The sequence below is a fragment of the Oncorhynchus clarkii genome, chromosome 20 (assembly GCF_045791955.1).
Source record: "Oncorhynchus clarkii lewisi isolate Uvic-CL-2024 chromosome 20, UVic_Ocla_1.0, whole genome shotgun sequence".
Classification (NCBI taxonomy): Eukaryota; Metazoa; Chordata; class Actinopteri; order Salmoniformes; family Salmonidae; genus Oncorhynchus; species Oncorhynchus clarkii.
This window is the reverse complement of record NC_092166.1, coordinates 1,122,846-1,141,339: the sequence shown is the minus strand read 5'-3', so window position 1 is coordinate 1,141,339 and position 18,494 is coordinate 1,122,846. Positions and strand designations below refer to the sequence as shown.

The 18,494-nt window shown below is 43.3% G+C and overlaps 1 protein-coding gene across 1 annotated transcript in view; it reads right to left on the bottom strand.

Annotated features, from left to right (window-relative positions):
• Window positions 1-13,598: 13,598 nt before the first annotated feature.
• Window positions 13,599-18,494, bottom strand: part of LOC139377198 (adenylate cyclase activating polypeptide 1a (pituitary) receptor type I) — an 87,627-nt gene continuing 82,731 nt past the window's right edge. The window contains exons 12-14 of the mRNA XM_071120198.1: window positions 14,541-14,670; window positions 14,393-14,434; window positions 13,599-13,955 (exon numbers count right to left, since the gene is read on the bottom strand). Coding sequence (XP_070976299.1) covers window positions 13,737-13,955; window positions 14,393-14,434; window positions 14,541-14,670 — 391 coding nt within the window. The 3' untranslated portion in view covers window positions 13,599-13,736. The remainder of the gene's footprint in view (window positions 13,956-14,392; window positions 14,435-14,540; window positions 14,671-18,494) is intronic.

Here is an 18,494-nt window from a genome sequence, read left to right as displayed (position 1 = left end):
TCAGGCGCAGGAGAGCAGAGATGGGTGATAACAGGATAACTTTAATATACACCCTGGCCCAAAGGTACAGGCGAGGCAGCACAAAGCACAGCCACGGTAACATGAACCGGATTAAACAAAACAAACCTAGCGCAAGCCAGCCTGTAGTGTAACACCCTACACAAAGAACAATTCCATACACAGACATGGGGGAAACAGAGGGTAATATACATTTAGTCTGATGAGGGAATGTGAACCAGGTGTGCTGGAAAACAAGACAAAACAAATGGAAAATGAATGGTGGAGCGGCGATGGCTAGAAGACCAGTAACGTTGACCGCCGAAGGCCGCCCGAACAAGGAAAGGGACCGACTTCGGCGGACACTGGATTCAAAGTCGTGACACTGGATTCAAACCAGGTTGTAGTGACGCCTCTAGCACTGAGACCACTGGGCCACTTGGGAGCCACATTGCCCTGTGTAAGGGGGCTGTCTTTCGGATGGGACGTTAAACGGGTGGCCTGACTCTCTGTGGTCACTAAAGATCCCATGGCACTTATCATAAGAGTAGGGGTGTTAACCCCGGTGTCTTGGCTAAATTCCCAATCTGGTCCTCATACCATCATGGTCACCTAATCAGCCCAGCTTACAATTGGCTCATTCATCCCACCTCCTCTCCCCTGTAACTATTACCCAGGTTGTTGCTGTAAATAAGAATGTTTTCTCATTCTACTTACCTGGTAGTAAAATAAGGGTTAAAGTGTTAGCTAACAATTGTTAGCTAGCAGCCATTTTCTGTGCAAATATCTCTGGCCAAGGATAACGTTAGCTAGCTAGATAATGTTAGCCTCGCAACTGACAGTGGCAGCTTTAGTCGGACTTGTGAAGTTGAGGAGGATGGATGCAAATTATGTTAGCTGACTAACATTAGTTTACCTTAAATTCGATGTAGCCAAGCTAGTATAGCTAGCTATGTTTCTAACCTGGCCTCTTTGATTCCAAAGTTGGAGGGTAAGTAAAATTGATAAATTACTTTTTGAGAGTGGGGACAGAGCTTTTGGGAGGGGGGGTGGCACTTATTTTCATTGACCCTGTGTAAAACAGCATCTAGGTCTTCCAGATTGTCATCGATAACCAATAGAACAACCCTAATGTAACCTTGAAAGACTAAACTTCATCAGATCCTCTTAGAACCCTGCAGCCACTTTGGGACTAGATACATTACATACACAGCTACCAGAGATAGTCTGGCCTTCATTTCACCATACTTGCTTTATTTGCACAGATATTCTGTCACAGTGACCAACCTAACACACAACACACATCACAGGCTGGGGTCAGCTCCTGGGCATTTAGGGGAACAGAGATGATGTAGCTGCCGTATCAACCCTCCCCTCAAAGTATTTCATTTAGAAATGTGGGTGAAATGATCTCTTAAGATCTCCCCCCTAGCTGTTAAGAGCATTGGGCCAGTGACTGAAAGGTCGCTGGTTCAAATCCCAGAGCCATCAAGGTGGAAAAACCTGCCATTCTACCCTTGAGCAATGCAGTTAACCCCCAACAACAACTGCTCCCCGAGCGCCGTGGATGTCGATTAAGCAGCCCCTCACACCTCTCTGATTCAGAGGGGTTGGGTTAAATGTAGAAGACACACCTCTCTGATTCAGAGGGGTTGGGTTAAATGTAGAAGACACACCTCTCTGATTCAGAGGGGTTGGGTTAAATGTAGAAGACACACCTCTCTGATTCAGAGGGGTTGGGTTAAACGCGGAAGACACATTTTAGTTGACTGCATTCAGTCGTGCATCTGACAAGGTGTCCCCCTTTCTCTTTTGCATCAGAAGTGATAGACCAGGAAGTGATAGACCAGGAAACACTTTTACTTTTTTACCTTTATATAACTAGGCAAGTCAGTTCAGGGGCAGAACAATACATTTTTACCTTGTCGGCTCGGGGATTCGATTTTGCAACCTTTCGGTTACTAGTCCAACGCTCTAACCACTAGGCTACCTGCCGCCCCACACTATAGCCTGAAGTTAAAGAAGAACATGAAAGACTTACACGCAGTGAGTATTCTGTAAACATCACCTTTTTTATACACGAGGAGAGGTCCTCAAGACACACACATAGGACTGTGGACACACCAAGCGACACAACAAGCTTGAGCAGTAGCCGAGTCTTGCCAGGTACATGTTGAGAGATTTGTGTATTTTAAAAACTGATTGTTAAAAGGAATTTATAATGAATTGAATACTTTGTGCTCACAACAGTGTCAAATGTGAGAGAGCAGCCCAGATGACCAAGTGGCTGAACAACAGCTGGCCGACCAACCAGGATGCAGAGGACATGGAGACCGTGATCCAGAGGTCTCAGTGGACCAGACAGAATGGGACAGTCAAGAGAGCGTCTGTATCCGCGTCTGCTGGATACTCTAGGCATGGTGGGTAGTTTTTTAACAAAAACATTAGACTTGAATTTGATTCTGTTTGCCTGTCTTACGCGACCCACGTGACTCACAGCGTAGGGAGAGCTGTGACCACATTGGTCCAGAAAGGAGGTTGTTCATTAATGCATTATTTGCTGATAAATTGTGCAACGAGGTTTCATTGGTTCACTCAGAGGAGATCTCTTATTGTTTAGATTAGAAAATCCAAACGTTGTAATAGAAAGGGGGCGGGGCTCAGGGGCTGTGTGTGGCCAACCAGTAAAAGCCCAGCCCCCTTCATTATCAACGCATTGTGCCAACCACATCAAAGAGCCATTCCAGACTCTGAAGTCAGGAGGTGTTAACCAGACTAGTCATTAATGGAAAAGTGATTGTTTGTCTGGCTACAACATAACACAATTTGAATCCATACGGGGCAAAATCTCAAAAGCATTACAAACAGCATTGGGTGTGTAAACGGTGGGAATGTCATTAAGGTCATTAAGGTGTAAATGTTAAGTTGTCTATTGTTTGTTTATTGTAAAAATAAATGAAAGTAAAGTATATAGTAGATCAGTACTGTTCTACATGTAACCTGGTCCCATCTGTTAGTAGATCATCAGTACTGTTCTACATGTAACCTGGTCCCATCTGTTACTAGATCAGTACTGTTCTACATGTAACCTGGTCCCATCTGTTACTAGATCAGCACTGTTCTACATGTAACCTGGTCCCATCTGTTAGTAGATCATTAGTACTGTTCTACATGTAACCTGGTCCCATCTGTTACTAGATCAGTACTGTTCTACATGTAACCTGGTCCCATCTGTTACTAGATCAGCACTGTTCTACATGTAACCTGGTCCAATCTGTTACTAGATCATCAGTACTGTTCTACATGTAACCTGGTCCCATCTGTTACTAGATCATCAGTACTGTTCTACATGTAACCTGGTCCCATCTGTTACTAGATCAGCACTGTTCTACATGTAACCTGGTCCAATCTGTTACTAGATCAGCACTGTTCTACATGTAACCTGGTCCAATCTGTTACTAGATCATCAGTACTGTTCTACATGTAACCTGGTCCAATCTGTTACTAGATCATCAGTACTGTTCTACATGTAACTTGGTCCCATCTGTTACTAGATCATCAGTACTGTTCTACATGTAACCTGGTCCCATCTGTTACTAGATCAGTACTGTTCTACATGTAACCTGGTCCCATCTGTTAGTAGATCATCAGTACTGTTCTACATGTAACCTGGTCCCATCTGTTAGTAGATCAGTACTGTTCTACATGTAACCTGGTCCCATCTGTTAGTAGATCAGTACTGTTCTAAATGTAACCTGGTCCCATCTGTTACTAGATCATCAGTACTGTTCTACATGTAACCTGGTCCCATCTGTTACTAGATCATCAGTACTGTTCTACATGTAACCTGGTCCCATCTGTTACTAGATCATCAGTACTGTTCTACATGTAACCTGGTCCCATCTGTTACTAGATCAGTACTGTTCTACATGTAACCTGGTCCCATCTGTTAGTAGATCATCAGAACTGTTCTACATGTAACCTGGTCCCATCTGTTAGTAGATCAGTACTGTTCTACATGTAACCTGGTACCATCTGTTAGTAGATCATCAGTACTGTTCTACATGTAACCTGGTACCATCTGTTACTAGATCAGTACTGTTCTACATGTAACCTGGTCCCATCTGTTAGTAGATCAGTACTGTTCTACATGTAACCTGATCCCACCTGTTACTAGATCAGTACTGTTCTACATGTAACCTGGTCCCATCTGTTACTAGATCAGTACTGTTCTACATGTAACCTGGTCCCATCTGTTACTAGATCAGTACTGTTCTACATGTAACCTGGTCCCATCTGTTACTAGATCAGTACTGTTCTACATGTAACCTGGTCCCATCTGTTACTAGATCAGTACTGCTCTACATGTAACCTGGTCCCATCTGTTACTAGATCAGTACTATTCTACATGTAACCTGGTCCCATCTGTTACTAGATCAGTACTGTTCTACATGTAACCTGGTCCCATCTGTTACTAGATCAGTACTATTCTACATGTAACCTGGTCCCATCTGTTACTAGATCAGTACTGTTCTACATGTAACCTGGTCCCATCTGTTAGTAGATCATCAGTACTGTTCTACATGTAACCTGGTCCCATCTGTTACTAGATCAGTACTGTTCTACATGTAACCTGGTCCCACCTGTTACTAGATCAGTACTGTTCTACATGTAACCTGGTCCCATCTGTTAGTAGATCAGTACTGTTCTACATGTAACCTGGTCCCATCTGTTAGTAGATCAGTACTGTTCTACATGTAACCTGGTCCCATCTGTTAGTAGATCAGTACTGTTCTACATGTAACCTGGTCCCATCTGTTACTAGATCAGTACTGTTCTACATGTAACCTGGTCCCACCTGTTACTAGATCAGTACTGTTCTACATGTAACCTGGTCCCACCTGTTACTAGATCAGTACTGTTCTACATGTAACCTGGTCCCATCTGTTAGTAGATCAGTACTGTTCTACATGTAACCTGGTCCCATCTGTTACTAGATCATCAGTACTGTTCTACATGTAACCTGGTCCCATCTGTTAGTAGATCATCAGTACTGTTCTACATGTAACCTGGTCCCATCTGTCACTAGAGCAGTACTGTTCTACATGTAACCTGGTCCCATCTGTTACTAGATCATTAGTACTGTTCTACATGTAACCTGGTCCCATCTGTTACTAGAGCAGTACTGTTCTACATGTAACCTGGTCCCATCTGTTACTAGATCATTAGTACTGTTCTACACGAAACAAAAATATAAACACAACATGTAAAGTGTTGGTCCCATGTTTCATGAGCTGAAATAAAAGATCCCAGAAATATTCCATACGCACAAACGACAAACGTATTTCTCTCCCATTTTAGCCCCAAATTTGTTTACATCCCTGTTAGTGAGCATGTCTCCTTTGCCAAGATAATCCATCCACCTGACAGGTGTGGCATATCAAGAAGCTGATTAAACAAGATGATCATTACACAGGTGCACCTTATGCTGGGGACAATAAATGGTCACTCTAAAATGTGCAGTTTTTTCACACAATGCCACAAGTTTTGAGGGAATGTGCATTTGGCATGCTGACTGCAGGAATGTCCACCAGAGCTGTTGCTAGAGAATTTAATGTTAATTTCTCTAACATAAGCTGCCTTCACTGTCGTTTTAGAGCATGTTTGGGATGCTCTGGATCGATGTGTTTGACAGCAATTCCTTTTGGAACATGTACATTTTCATGTGCAATAGCTCATAGATCTGACAGTGTGGTACCAGGACAACAACCTCTTCCTCAATGTAAGCAAGACAAAGGAGATGATCGTGGACTACAGGAAAAGAAGGGCTGAACAGGCCCCCCTTAACATCGACGGGGTTGTAGTGGAGCGGGTCGAGAGTTTCAAGTTCCTTGGTTTTCACATCACCAACAAACTATCATAGTCCAAACACACCAAGACAGTTGTGAAGAGGGCACGACAAAACCTTTCCCCTCTCAGGAGACTGAAAAGATTTGTCATGGATCCCCAGATTCTCAAAAAGTTCTACAGCTACACCATCGAGAGCATCCTGGGGTCAAGCTTCATGCCATCCAGGACCTCTATACCAGGTGGTGTCAGAGAAAGGCCCCATAAAATTGTCAAAAACTCAAGTCACCCAAGTCATAGACTGTTCTCTCTGCTACCGCACGGCAAGCGGTACCGGAGCACCAAGTCTAGGTCCAAAAGGCTCCTTAACAGCTTCTACCCCCAAGTCATAAGACTGCTGAACAACTAATCAAATGGCCACTGGACTATTTACATTGACACCCCCTCCTCCCTTTTGTTTTTACACTGCTGCTTCACGCTGTTAATTATTTATGCATAGTCACTTTACCCATACCTACATGTACAAATGACCTCGACTAACCTGTAACCCCATACATTGACTCGGTACCGGTACCCCCTGTATATAGCCTCATTATTGCTCTTTTATTGTGTTACTTTTTATTATCTTCTTAACCAACAATTCAGTTCAAGAAATATAAATAAGGGCTTGTAAGTAAGCATTTCACGGTAAGGTCTACTACACCTGTTGTATTCAGCACGTGACAAAGTTTGATTCGATTTGAATCCTACAGGTTAGTATATATATATATATATATATAAAACAATACTACAGGTTAGTATATATAATACTACAGGATAGTATATATATATATATAATAATACTACAGGATAGTATATATATATATAATAATACTACAGGTGAGTATATATATATATAATAATACTACAGGTTAGTATATATAATACTACAGGTTAGTATATATAATAATACTGCAGGTTAGTATATATAATAATACTACAGGTTAGTATATATAATACTACAGGTTAGTATATATAATACCACAACAGGTTAGTATATATAATACTACTACAGATTAGTATATATAATACTACAGGTTAGTATATATAATAATACTGCAGGTTAGTATATATAATACTACTACAGATTAGTTAGTATATATAATACTACAGGTTAGTATATATAATAATACTGCAGGTTAGTATATATATATATATATATATAAAATACTACTACAGGTTAGTATATAAAATACTACTACAGGTTCAGACATGTTTCATGACATCAGTTCAGACCAGCATATCTTTTCAGTTCATAAAGATATTTTTTACATTCATATACAGAGAAAATAACTCCTTTTTGGACACAACGATTATATACAGTGCAGTGATCTATGATTTCCATTCTAGATTTAGTCCTTTTTATTGGCAGACATTTTGGAATCATTTCAGAAAAAAACATTATTTGAAAGGAACCTATTCCACTCCTCACGTTCTTTGCAGAAATAAAGCAAATAGATACATCTAGGAGCCTTCTGTCGTATGGCGACCAACAGGCACTTTGGAATGGGAATCTATAAATGTAGAATTAAAGAAAAGACATTTGGACAACCTGGTCTCCTCAATAATAGTTTTTTTTTAAAAGAAAGAGCCTTTATAAGCTTGTTATTATAAAATACAATGTTAAAACCATATTTCTAGCCAATACATCTATTTGAGCGTAGAAGAGAAAGAGAGGATGTTTTATATTTATATCTTATATAACATAGGATGAACTCTACAGATCAGGACTCCAGATCCTCAGATGAAATGTCATCCTGAAGGACAATTCACAACATAACGGACGGCGGCTGTGCAGATCCCCTGCTGGGTGGCGATAAAAGCTGGTGATTCAACATGGAGAATCGTCTGAAAATTACCAGAAAATTAACACAGCCATCTGCTTTCAACCGTTTGTCGACAAGGTCTGTTTTGTCCTTATTAACACTGCTTATTAATATCATCATAATACCATATGATAACACCATATGATAACACCATATGATAACAGCATATGATAACAGCGCATCATAACACCCTATGATAACACCATATCATTACACCATATGATAACAGCATATGATAACAGCATATGATAACACCATATTATTACACCATATGATAACAGCATATGATAACACCGCATCATAACACCCTATGATAACACTATATCATTACACCATATGATAACACCATATGAGAACACCATATTATTACACTATTTAACACCATATTATTACACCATATGATAACACCATATGATAACAGCATATGATAACACCATATTATTACACCATATGATAACACCATATGATAACAGCATATGATAACAGCATATGATAACACCATATGATAACAACATATTATTACACCATATGATAACACCATATGATAACAGCATATGATAACACCGCATCATAACACCATATGATAACACCATATGATAACACCATATCATTACACCATATTATTACACCATATGATAACAGCAAATGATAACACCGCATCATAACACCATATGATAACACCATATGGTAACACCATATCATTACATATCAACACTGCTCAAATTGTAAAAATAAAAAACAAAGAAGCAAAACCAGTTATTACATACTACACTGAGTATATCAAACATTAAGAACACGTCCTAATATTGAGTTGCACCTCTTTTTGACCTCAGAACAGCCTCAATTCATCCGGGCGTGGACTCTACAAGGTGTTGAAATCGTTCCACAGGGATGCTGGCCCATGTTGACTCTACAAGGTGTTGAAATCATTCCACAGGGATGCTGGCCCATGTTGACTCCAATGCTTCCCACAGTTGTCAAGTTGGCTGGATGTCCTTTGGGGTGGTTGACCTTTCTTGACACACACAGGAAACTGTTGAGCGTGAAAAACCCAACAGCGCTGCAGTTCTTGACACACAAACCGGTGCGCCTGGTACCTACTACCATACCCCGTTCTAATGCATTTCAATATGTTGTCCTTATCATTCACCCTCTGGAAGGACACACACACAATCCATGTCTCAAGGCTTAAACATCCTTCTTTAACCCGTCTCCTCCCCTTCATCTACACTGATTTGAAGTGGATTTAACAAGTGACATCAATAAGGGATCATAGTTTTCACCTGGATTCACCTGGTCAGTCTGTCATGGAAAGAGCAGGTGTTCCTAATATTTTGTCCACATTGAACCATGAGCTGTTTTCATTGTGTTGACATACTGTGTACCGATGGCTGATATAGAAAATAAAGGACCACATTTCACCACCTTATTTTTCAAAGACATAAAACATCTACGTTAAAATAGTTACTGAAGCGTTTTACAGACATGTCTGAGATCTGGTTGGTCTCTCTCTCTGGATCCTGGTCATATCAGAGCTATAGAGATCTGGTTGGTCTCTCTCTCTGGATCCTGGTCATATCAGAGCTATAGAGATCTGGTTGGTCTCTCTCTCTGGATCCTGGTCATATCAGAGCTATAGAGATCTGGTTGGTCTCTCTCTCTGGATCCTGGTCATATCAGAGCTATAGAGATCTGGTTGGTCTCTCTCTGGATCCTGGTCATATCAGAGCTATAGAGATCTGGTTGGTCTCTCTCTGGATCCTGGTCATATCAGAGCTATAGAGATCTGGTTGGTCTCTCTCTGGATCCTGGTCATATCAGAGCTATAGAGATCTGGTTTGTCTCTCTCTGGATCCTGGTCATATCAGAGCTATTGAGATCTGGTTGGTCTCTCTCTGGATCCTGGTCATATCAGAGCTATAGAGATCTGGTTGGTCTCTCTCTCTGGATCCTGGTCATATCAGAGCTATAGAGATCTGGTTGGTCTCTCTCTCTATATATGGCTCTGTGTCAGGTCACGACCTCAGAGGAGACAACCTGTATGGCACTACATGATGTAGAATAACAGCAAAAGTCAGCAATATGGCATCACATTTTACATTTTTTTCCCCCACAATATTGTAATTATTTGGTGAATATATTGTTCGTGTCAAAGAATACATTTATATCACATTATATGAGACAGCCTGGCTAGTGGTAGGCGTTAGTTACTCTATGAGAGAGCCTGGCTAGTGGGAGGAGTTAGTTACTCTATGAGAGAGCCTGGCTAGTGGGAGGAGTTAGTTACTCTATGAGAGAGCCTGGCTAGTGGGAGGAGTTAGTTACTCTATGAGAGAGCCTGGCTAGTGGGAGGAGTTAGTTACTCTATGAGAGAGCCTGGCTAGTGGGAGGAGTTAGTTACTCTATGAGAGAGTCTGGCTAGTGGGAGGAGTTAGTTACTCTATTAGAGAGTCTGGCTAGTGGGAGGAGTTAGTTACTCTATTAGAGAGTCTGGCTAATGGGAGGAGTTAGTTACTCTATTAGAGAGCCTGGCTAGTGGGAGGAGTTAGTTACTCTATGAGAGAGCCTGGCTAGTGGGAGGAGTTAGTTACTCTATTAGAGAGCCTGGCTAGTGGGAGGAGTTAGTTACTCTATCAGAGAGCCTGGCTAGTGGGAGGAGTTAGTTATTCTATCAGAGAGCCTGGCTAGTGGGAGGAGTTTGTTACTATATGAGAGAGCCTGGCTAGTGGGAGGAGTTAGTTACTCTATCAGAGAGCCTGGCTAGTGGGAGGAGTTAGTTACTCTATGAGAGAGCCTGGCTAGTGGGAGGAGTTAGTTACTCTATGAGAGAGCCTGACTAGTGGGAGGAGTTAGTTACTCTATGAGAGAGCCTGGCTAGTGGGAGGAGTTAGTTACTCTATTAGAGAGCCTGGCTAGTGGGAGGAGTTAGTTACTCTATGAGAGAGCCTGGCTAGTGGAGGAGTTAGTTACTCTATGAGAGAGCCTGGCTAGTGGGAGGAGTTAGTTACTATATGAGAGAGCCTGGCTAGTGGGAGGAGTTAGTTACTATATGAGAGAGCCTGGCTAGTGGGAGGAGTTAGTTACTCTATGAGAGAGCCTGGCTAGTGGGAGGAGTTAGTTACTCTACGAGAGAGCCTGGCTAGTGGGAGGAGTTAGTAACTATATGAGAGAGCCTGGCTAGTGGGAGGAGTTAGTTACTATATGAGAGAGCCTGGCTAGTGGGAGGAGTTAGTTACTCTATTAGAGAGCCTGGCTAGTGGGAGGAGTTAGTTACTCTATGAGAGAGCCTGGCTAGTGGGAGGAGTTAGTTACTCTATGAGAGAGCCTGGCTAGTGGGAGGAGTTAGTTACTCTATTAGAGAGCCTGGCTAGTGGGAGGAGTTAGTTACTATATGAGAGAGCCTGGCTAGTGGGAGGAGTTAGTTACTCTACGAGAGAGCCTGGCTAGTGGGAGGAGTTAGTTACTCTATGAGAGAGCCTGGCTAGTGGGAGGAGTTAGTTACTCTATTAGAGAGCCTGGCTAGTGGGAGGAGTTAGTTACTCTATGAGAGAGTCTGGCTAGTGGGAGGAGTTAGTTACTCTATTAGAGAGTCTGGCTAGTGGGAGGAGTTAGTTACTCTATTAGAGAGTCTGGCTAATGGGAGGAGTTAGTTACTCTATTAGAGAGCCTGGCTAGTGGGAGGAGTTAGTTACTCTATGAGAGAGCCTGGCTAGTGGGAGGAGTTAGTTACTCTATTAGAGAGCCTGGCTAGTGGGAGGAGTTAGTTACTCTATCAGAGAGCCTGGCTAGTGGGAGGAGTTAGTTATTCTATCAGAGAGCCTGGCTAGTGGGAGGAGTTTGTTACTATATGAGAGAGCCTGGCTAGTGGGAGGAGTTAGTTACTCTACGAGAGAGCCTGGCTAGTGGGAGGAGTTAGTTACTCTATGAGAGAGCCTGGCTAGTGGGAGGAGTTAGTTACTCTATGAGAGAGCCTGGCTAGTGGGAGGAGTTAGTTACTCTATGAGAGAGCCTGGCTAGTGGGAGGAGTTAGTTACTCTATTAGAGAGCCTGGCTAGTGGGAGGAGTTAGTTACTCTATGAGAGAGCCTGGCTAGTGGAGGAGTTAGTTACTCTATGAGAGAGCCTGGCTAGTGGGAGGAGTTAGTTACTATATGAGAGAGCCTGGCTAGTGGGAGGAGTTAGTTACTATATGAGAGAGCCTGGCTAGTGGGAGGAGTTAGTTACTCTATGAGAGAGCCTGGCTAGTGGGAGGAGTTAGTTACTCTACGAGAGAGCCTGGCTAGTGGGAGGAGTTAGTTACTATATGAGAGAGCCTGGCTAGTGGGAGGAGTTAGTTACTATATGAGAGAGCCTGGCTAGTGGGAGGAGTTAGTTACTCTATTAGAGAGCCTGGCTAGTGGGAGGAGTTAGTTACTCTATGAGAGAGCCTGGCTAGTGGGAGGAGTTAGTTACTCTATGAGAGAGCCTGGCTAGTGGGAGGAGTTAGTTACTCTATTAGAGAGCCTGGCTAGTGGGAGGAGTTAGTTACTATATGAGAGAGCCTGGCTATTGGGAGGAGTTAGTTACTCTACGAGAGAGCCTGGCTAGTGGGAGGAGTTAGTTACTCTATGAGAGAGCCTTGCTAGTGGGAGGAGTTAGTTACTCTATTAGAGAGCCTGGCTAGTGGGAGGAGTTACTCTACGAGAGAGCCTGGCTAGTGGGAGGAGTTAGTTACTCTATGAGAGAGCCTGGCTAGTGGGAGGAGTTAGTTACTCTACGAGAGAGCCTGGCTAGTGGGAGGAGTTAGTTACTCTATTAGAGAGCCTGGCTAGTGGGAGGAGTTAGTTACTCTACGAGAGAGCCTGGCTAGTGGGAGGAGTTAGTTACTCTATTAGAGAGCCTGGCTAGTGGGAGGAGTTAGTTACTCTATTAGAGAGCCTGGCTAGTGGGAGGAGTTAGTTACTCTACGAGAGAGCCTGGCTAGTGGGAGGAGTTAGTTACTCTATGAGAGAGCCTGGCTAGTGGGAGGAGTTAGTTACTCTACGAGAGAGCCTGGCTAGTGGGAGGAGTTAGTTACTCTACGAGAGAGCCTGGCTAGTGGGAGGAGTTAGTTACTCTACGAGAGAGCCTGGCTAGTGGGAGGAGTTAGTTACTCTACGAGAGAGCCTGGCTAGTGGGAGGAGTTAGTTACTCTATGTTTGAACATATTATTTGTAAGAGAGCATCAACTCTTCTTATTTTCTAAAGATAACTAAATAACATGAATCTGAATTGTCTGGGAAGAAGAGGGCCTGAAGATAACTAAAGGACATGTATCTGCATTGTCTGGGAAGATAAGTGGTTGGTGAGGGGTCTGAGCCAATTACACAATCCGGTGGGCGAGTGGGGTCTCAGCCAATTCAGGTATTCTGCTTAAGGGTGGGCGAGGTCTCAGCTAGGTGTCTCAGCCAATCAGGTGGGCAGGTTGAGTGTGGACAGTGTCTCGGCCAGGGGTTTGAGACAATCAGGTGGGCAGGTTGAGTGTGGACGGTGTCTCAGCCAATCAGGTGGGCAGGTTGAGTGTGGACGGTGTCTCAGCCAATCAGGTGGGCAGGTTGAGTGTGGACGGTGTCTCGGCCAGGGGTTTGAGACAATCAGGTGGGCAGGTTGAGTGTGGACGGTGTCTCAGCCAATCAGGTGGGCAGGTTGAGTGTGGACGGTGTCTCAGCCAATCAGGTGGGCAGGTTGAGTGTGGACGGTGTCTCAGCCAATCAGGTGGGCAGGTTGAGTGTGGACGGTGTCTCGGCCAGGGGTTTGAGACAATCAGGTGGGCAGGTTGAGTGTGGACGGTGTCTCAGCCAATCAGGTGGGCAGGTTGAGTGTGGACGGTGTCTCAGCCAATCAGGTGGGCAGGTTGAGTGTGGACGGTGTCTCAGCCAATCAGGTGGGCAGGTTGAGTGTGGACGGTGTCTCGGCCAGGGGTTTGAGACAATCAGGTGGGCAGGTTGAGTGTGGACGGTGTCTCAGCCAATCAGGTGGGCAGGTTGAGTGTGGACGGTGTCTCAGCCAATCAGGTGGGCAGGTTGAGTGTGGACGGTGTCTCGGCCAGGGGGCCCACCATGCGTATCTGTAAGGCGGAGGAGCTCTTGGAACTGAGCATGGAGAGCTGTGTTCCTCCGTTGACACCGCTGCTGACCAGGGATGGGTGGCGCTGCTGATGCTTCAGATCCACGGTAAAGTACCGGTTCACCCTCCAGCTACGCCACTTCCTCTTGATCTCAGACTGCACCTGGAATAACAGACAACAACAGAGTTACAATGTAACAGTCTAGTCCACTAGGTGGTTACTAAACAATAACAGAGTTATAATGTAACAGTCTAGTCCATTAGGTGGTTACTAAACAATAACAGAATTATAATGTAACAGTCTAGTCCACTAGGTGTTTACTAAACAATAACAGAGTTATAATGTAACAGTCTAGTCCATTAGGTGTTTACTAAACAATAACAGAGTTATAATGTAACAGTCTAGTCCACTAGGTGTTTACTAAACAATAACAGTTATAATGTAACAGTCTAGTCCACTAGGTGGTTACTAACACTACTACTTAGTATAATACTGCAGGCAGTTATTCATAATGACACTGGGCTATAATCAGCTGATGCTATCATCAGATGCCATTCACATCAGATACCATGTCTAGAGAGGGTAAAGAAGCCTCCTACCTCTCCATTGAGGAAACAGTAGAGGACAGCCACAACAAATCCCTGGAAAGGGAAAGAAGAAGAGAGATGAGTTCGATTGCACTTTTCAACAATGCTCTCAGAGTTACTGCTATTCCACTAACCCACCGTCTTAGAAGGAGTGTGTTACCTGGAAAGATCCCAGGCCCAGCTCAAACACCAGCCTCTCCTTCTTGCTGACGTCCTCTGGTGAGAAGGCAAACACAGTGTAGTGGATCCCGAAGAGGGGGATGAGTAAAAGGGTGGACCGAGCCAGACGCCTGACAACAACACATCATATTGTTACTACTTATACAAAACCAATACACAACACAACATTGTCACAACCTTAGAACAACAAATACACAACGTTATACTGTTTCAACCTTAGAAAAACCAATACACAATATTGCACTGTTTCAATCTTAGCACAACTAATACAACTATAATAAAATGAACACACATCACTGTTACAAGCTTAGAACAACAAATACACAGCATACACATTACAGCAGAAACCTTAGAACAACTAAAACACAACATTACACTGTAACAATCTTAGAACAACAACCATACAACACTCTTACAACCGTCGAACAACCAATACATTCCTGTCACAACCTAAGAGAAACAAACACACAACAAAAACAACTAACAGGCAACATTATATATCCTACTAATAACAACACTACTACAGCCTGACTAAGACAAACACTCAGACATCCTCCTGACAACAACACTACTACAACCTGACTAAGACAAACACTCAGACATCCTCCTGACAACAACACCACTACAACCTGACTAACACTCAGACATCCTCCTGACAACAACACTACTACAACCTGACTAAGACTCAGACATCCTCCTGACAACAACACTACTACAACCTGACTAAGACAAACACTCAGACATCCTCCTGACAACAACACTACTACAACCTGACTAAGACTCAGACATCCTCCTGACAACAACGCTACTACAACCTGACAAAGACTAATACTCAGACATCCTCCTGACAACAACACTACTAAAACCTGACTAAGACTCAGACATCCTCCTGACAACAACACTACTACAACCTGACTAAGACAAACACTCAGACATCCTCCTGACAACAACACCACTACAACCTGACTAACACTCAGACATCCTCCTGACAACAACACTACTACAACCTGACTAAGACTCAGACATCCTCCTGACAACAACACTACTACAACCTGACTAAGACAAACACTCAGACATCCTCCTGACAACAACACTACTACAACCTGACTAACACTCAGACATCCTCCTGACAACAACACTACTTACAACCTGACTAAGACAAACACTCAGACATCCTCCTGACAACAACACTACTACAACCTGACTAAGACAAACACTCAGACATCCTCCTGACAACAACACCACTACAACCTGACTAACACTCAGACATCCTCCTGACAACAACACTACTACAACCTGACTAAGACTCAGACATCCTCCTGACAACAACACTACTACAACCTAACTAAGACAAACACTCAGACATCCTCCTGACAACAACACTACTACAACCTGACTAACACTCAGACATCCTCCTGACAACAACACTACTTACAACCTGACTAAGACAAACACTCAGACATCCTCCTGACAACAACACCACTACAACCTGACTAAGACAAACACTCAGACATCCTGCTGACAACAACACTACTACAACCTGACCAACACTCAGACATCCTCCTGACAACAACACTACTACAACCTGACTAAGACAAACACTCAGACATCCTCCTGACAACAACACTACTACAACCTGACCAACACTCAGACATCCTCCTGACAACAACACTACTACAACCTGACTAAGACAAACACTCAGACATCCTCCTGACAACAACACTACTTACAACCTGACTAAGACAAACACTCAGACATCCTCCTGACAACAACACCACTACAACCTGACTAAGACAAACACTCAGACATCCTGCTGACAACAACACTACTACAACCTGACCAACACTCAGACATCCTCCTGACAACAACACTACTTACAACCTGACTAAGACTAACACTCAGACATCCTCCTGACAACAACACCACTACAACCTGACTAACACTCAGACATCCTCCTGACAACAACACTACTACAACCTGACTAACACTCAGACATCCTCCTGGCAACAACACTACTACAACCTGACTAAGACCAACACTCAGACATCCTCCTGACAACAACACTACTACAACCTGACTAACACTCAGACATCTTCCTGACAACAACACTACTACAACCTGACTAAGACTAACACTCAGACATCCTCCTGACAAAAACACTACTACAACCTGACTAACACTCAGACATTCTCCTGACAACAACACTACTACAACCTGACCAACACTCAAACATCTTCCTGACAACAACACTACTACAACCTGAATAATACAAACACTCAGACATCCTCCTGACAACAACACTACTACAACCTGACCAACACTCAGACATCCTCCTGACAACAACACTACTACAACCTGACTAAGACAAACACTCAGACATCCTCCTGACAACAACACTACTACAACCTGACTAACACTCAGACATCCTCCTGACAACAACACTACTACAACCTGACTAAGACAAACACTCAGACATCCTCCTGATAACAACACCACTACAACCTGACTAAGACAAACACTCAGACATCCTCCTGACAACAACACTACTTACAACCTGACTAAGACTAACACTCAGACATCCTCCTGACAACAACACCACTACAACCTGACTAACACTCAGACATCCTCCTGACAACAACACTACTACAACCTGACTAAGACAAACACTCAGACATCCTCCTGACAACAACACTACTACAACCTGACTAACACTCAGACATCCTCCTGGCAACAACACTACTACAACCTGACTAAGACCAACACTCAGACATCCTCCTGACAACAACACTACTACAACCTGACTAACACTCAGACATCTTCCTGACAACAACACTACTACAACCTGACTAAGACTAACACTCAGACATCCTCCTGACAAAAACACTACTACAACCTGACTAACACTCAGACATTCTCCTGACAACAACACTACTACAACCTGACCAACACTCAAACATCTTCCTGACAACAACACTACTACAACCTGAATAATACAAACACTCAGACATCCTCCTGACAACAACACTACTACAACCTGACCAACACTCAGACATCCTCCTGACAACAACACTACTACAACCTGACTAATACAAACACTCAGACATCCTCCTGACAACAACACTACTACAACCTGACCAACACTCAGACATCCTCCTGACAACAACACTACTACAACCTGACTAAGACAAACACTCAGACATCCTCCTGACAACAACACTACTACAACCTGACTAACACTCAGACATCCTCCTGACAACAACACTACTACAACCTGACTAAGACAAACACTCAGACATCCTCCTGATAACAACACCACTACAACCTGACTAAGACAAACACTCAGACATCCTGCTGACAACAACACTACTACAACCTGACCAACACTCAGACATCCTCCTGACAACAACACTACTACAACCTGACTAAGACAAACACTCAGACATCCTCCTGACAACAACACTACTACAACCTGACTAACACTCAGACATCCTCCTGACAACAACACCACTACAACCTGACTAAGACAAACACTCAGACATCCTCCTGACAACAACACTACTACAACCTAACACTCAGACATCCTGCTGACAACAACACTACTACAACCTGACTAAGACAAACACTCAGACATCCTCCTGACAACAACACTACTACAACCTGACTAACACTCAGACATCCTCCTGACAACAACACCACTACAACCTGACTAAGACAAACACTCAGACATCCTCCTGACAACAACACTACTACAACCTAACACTCAGACATCCTCCTGACAACAACACTACTACAACCTGACTAACACTCAGACATCCTCCTGACAACAACACTACTTACAACCTGACTAAGACAAACACTCAGACATCCTCCTGACAACAACACCACTACAACCTGACTAAGACAAACACTCAGACATCCTGCTGACAACAACACC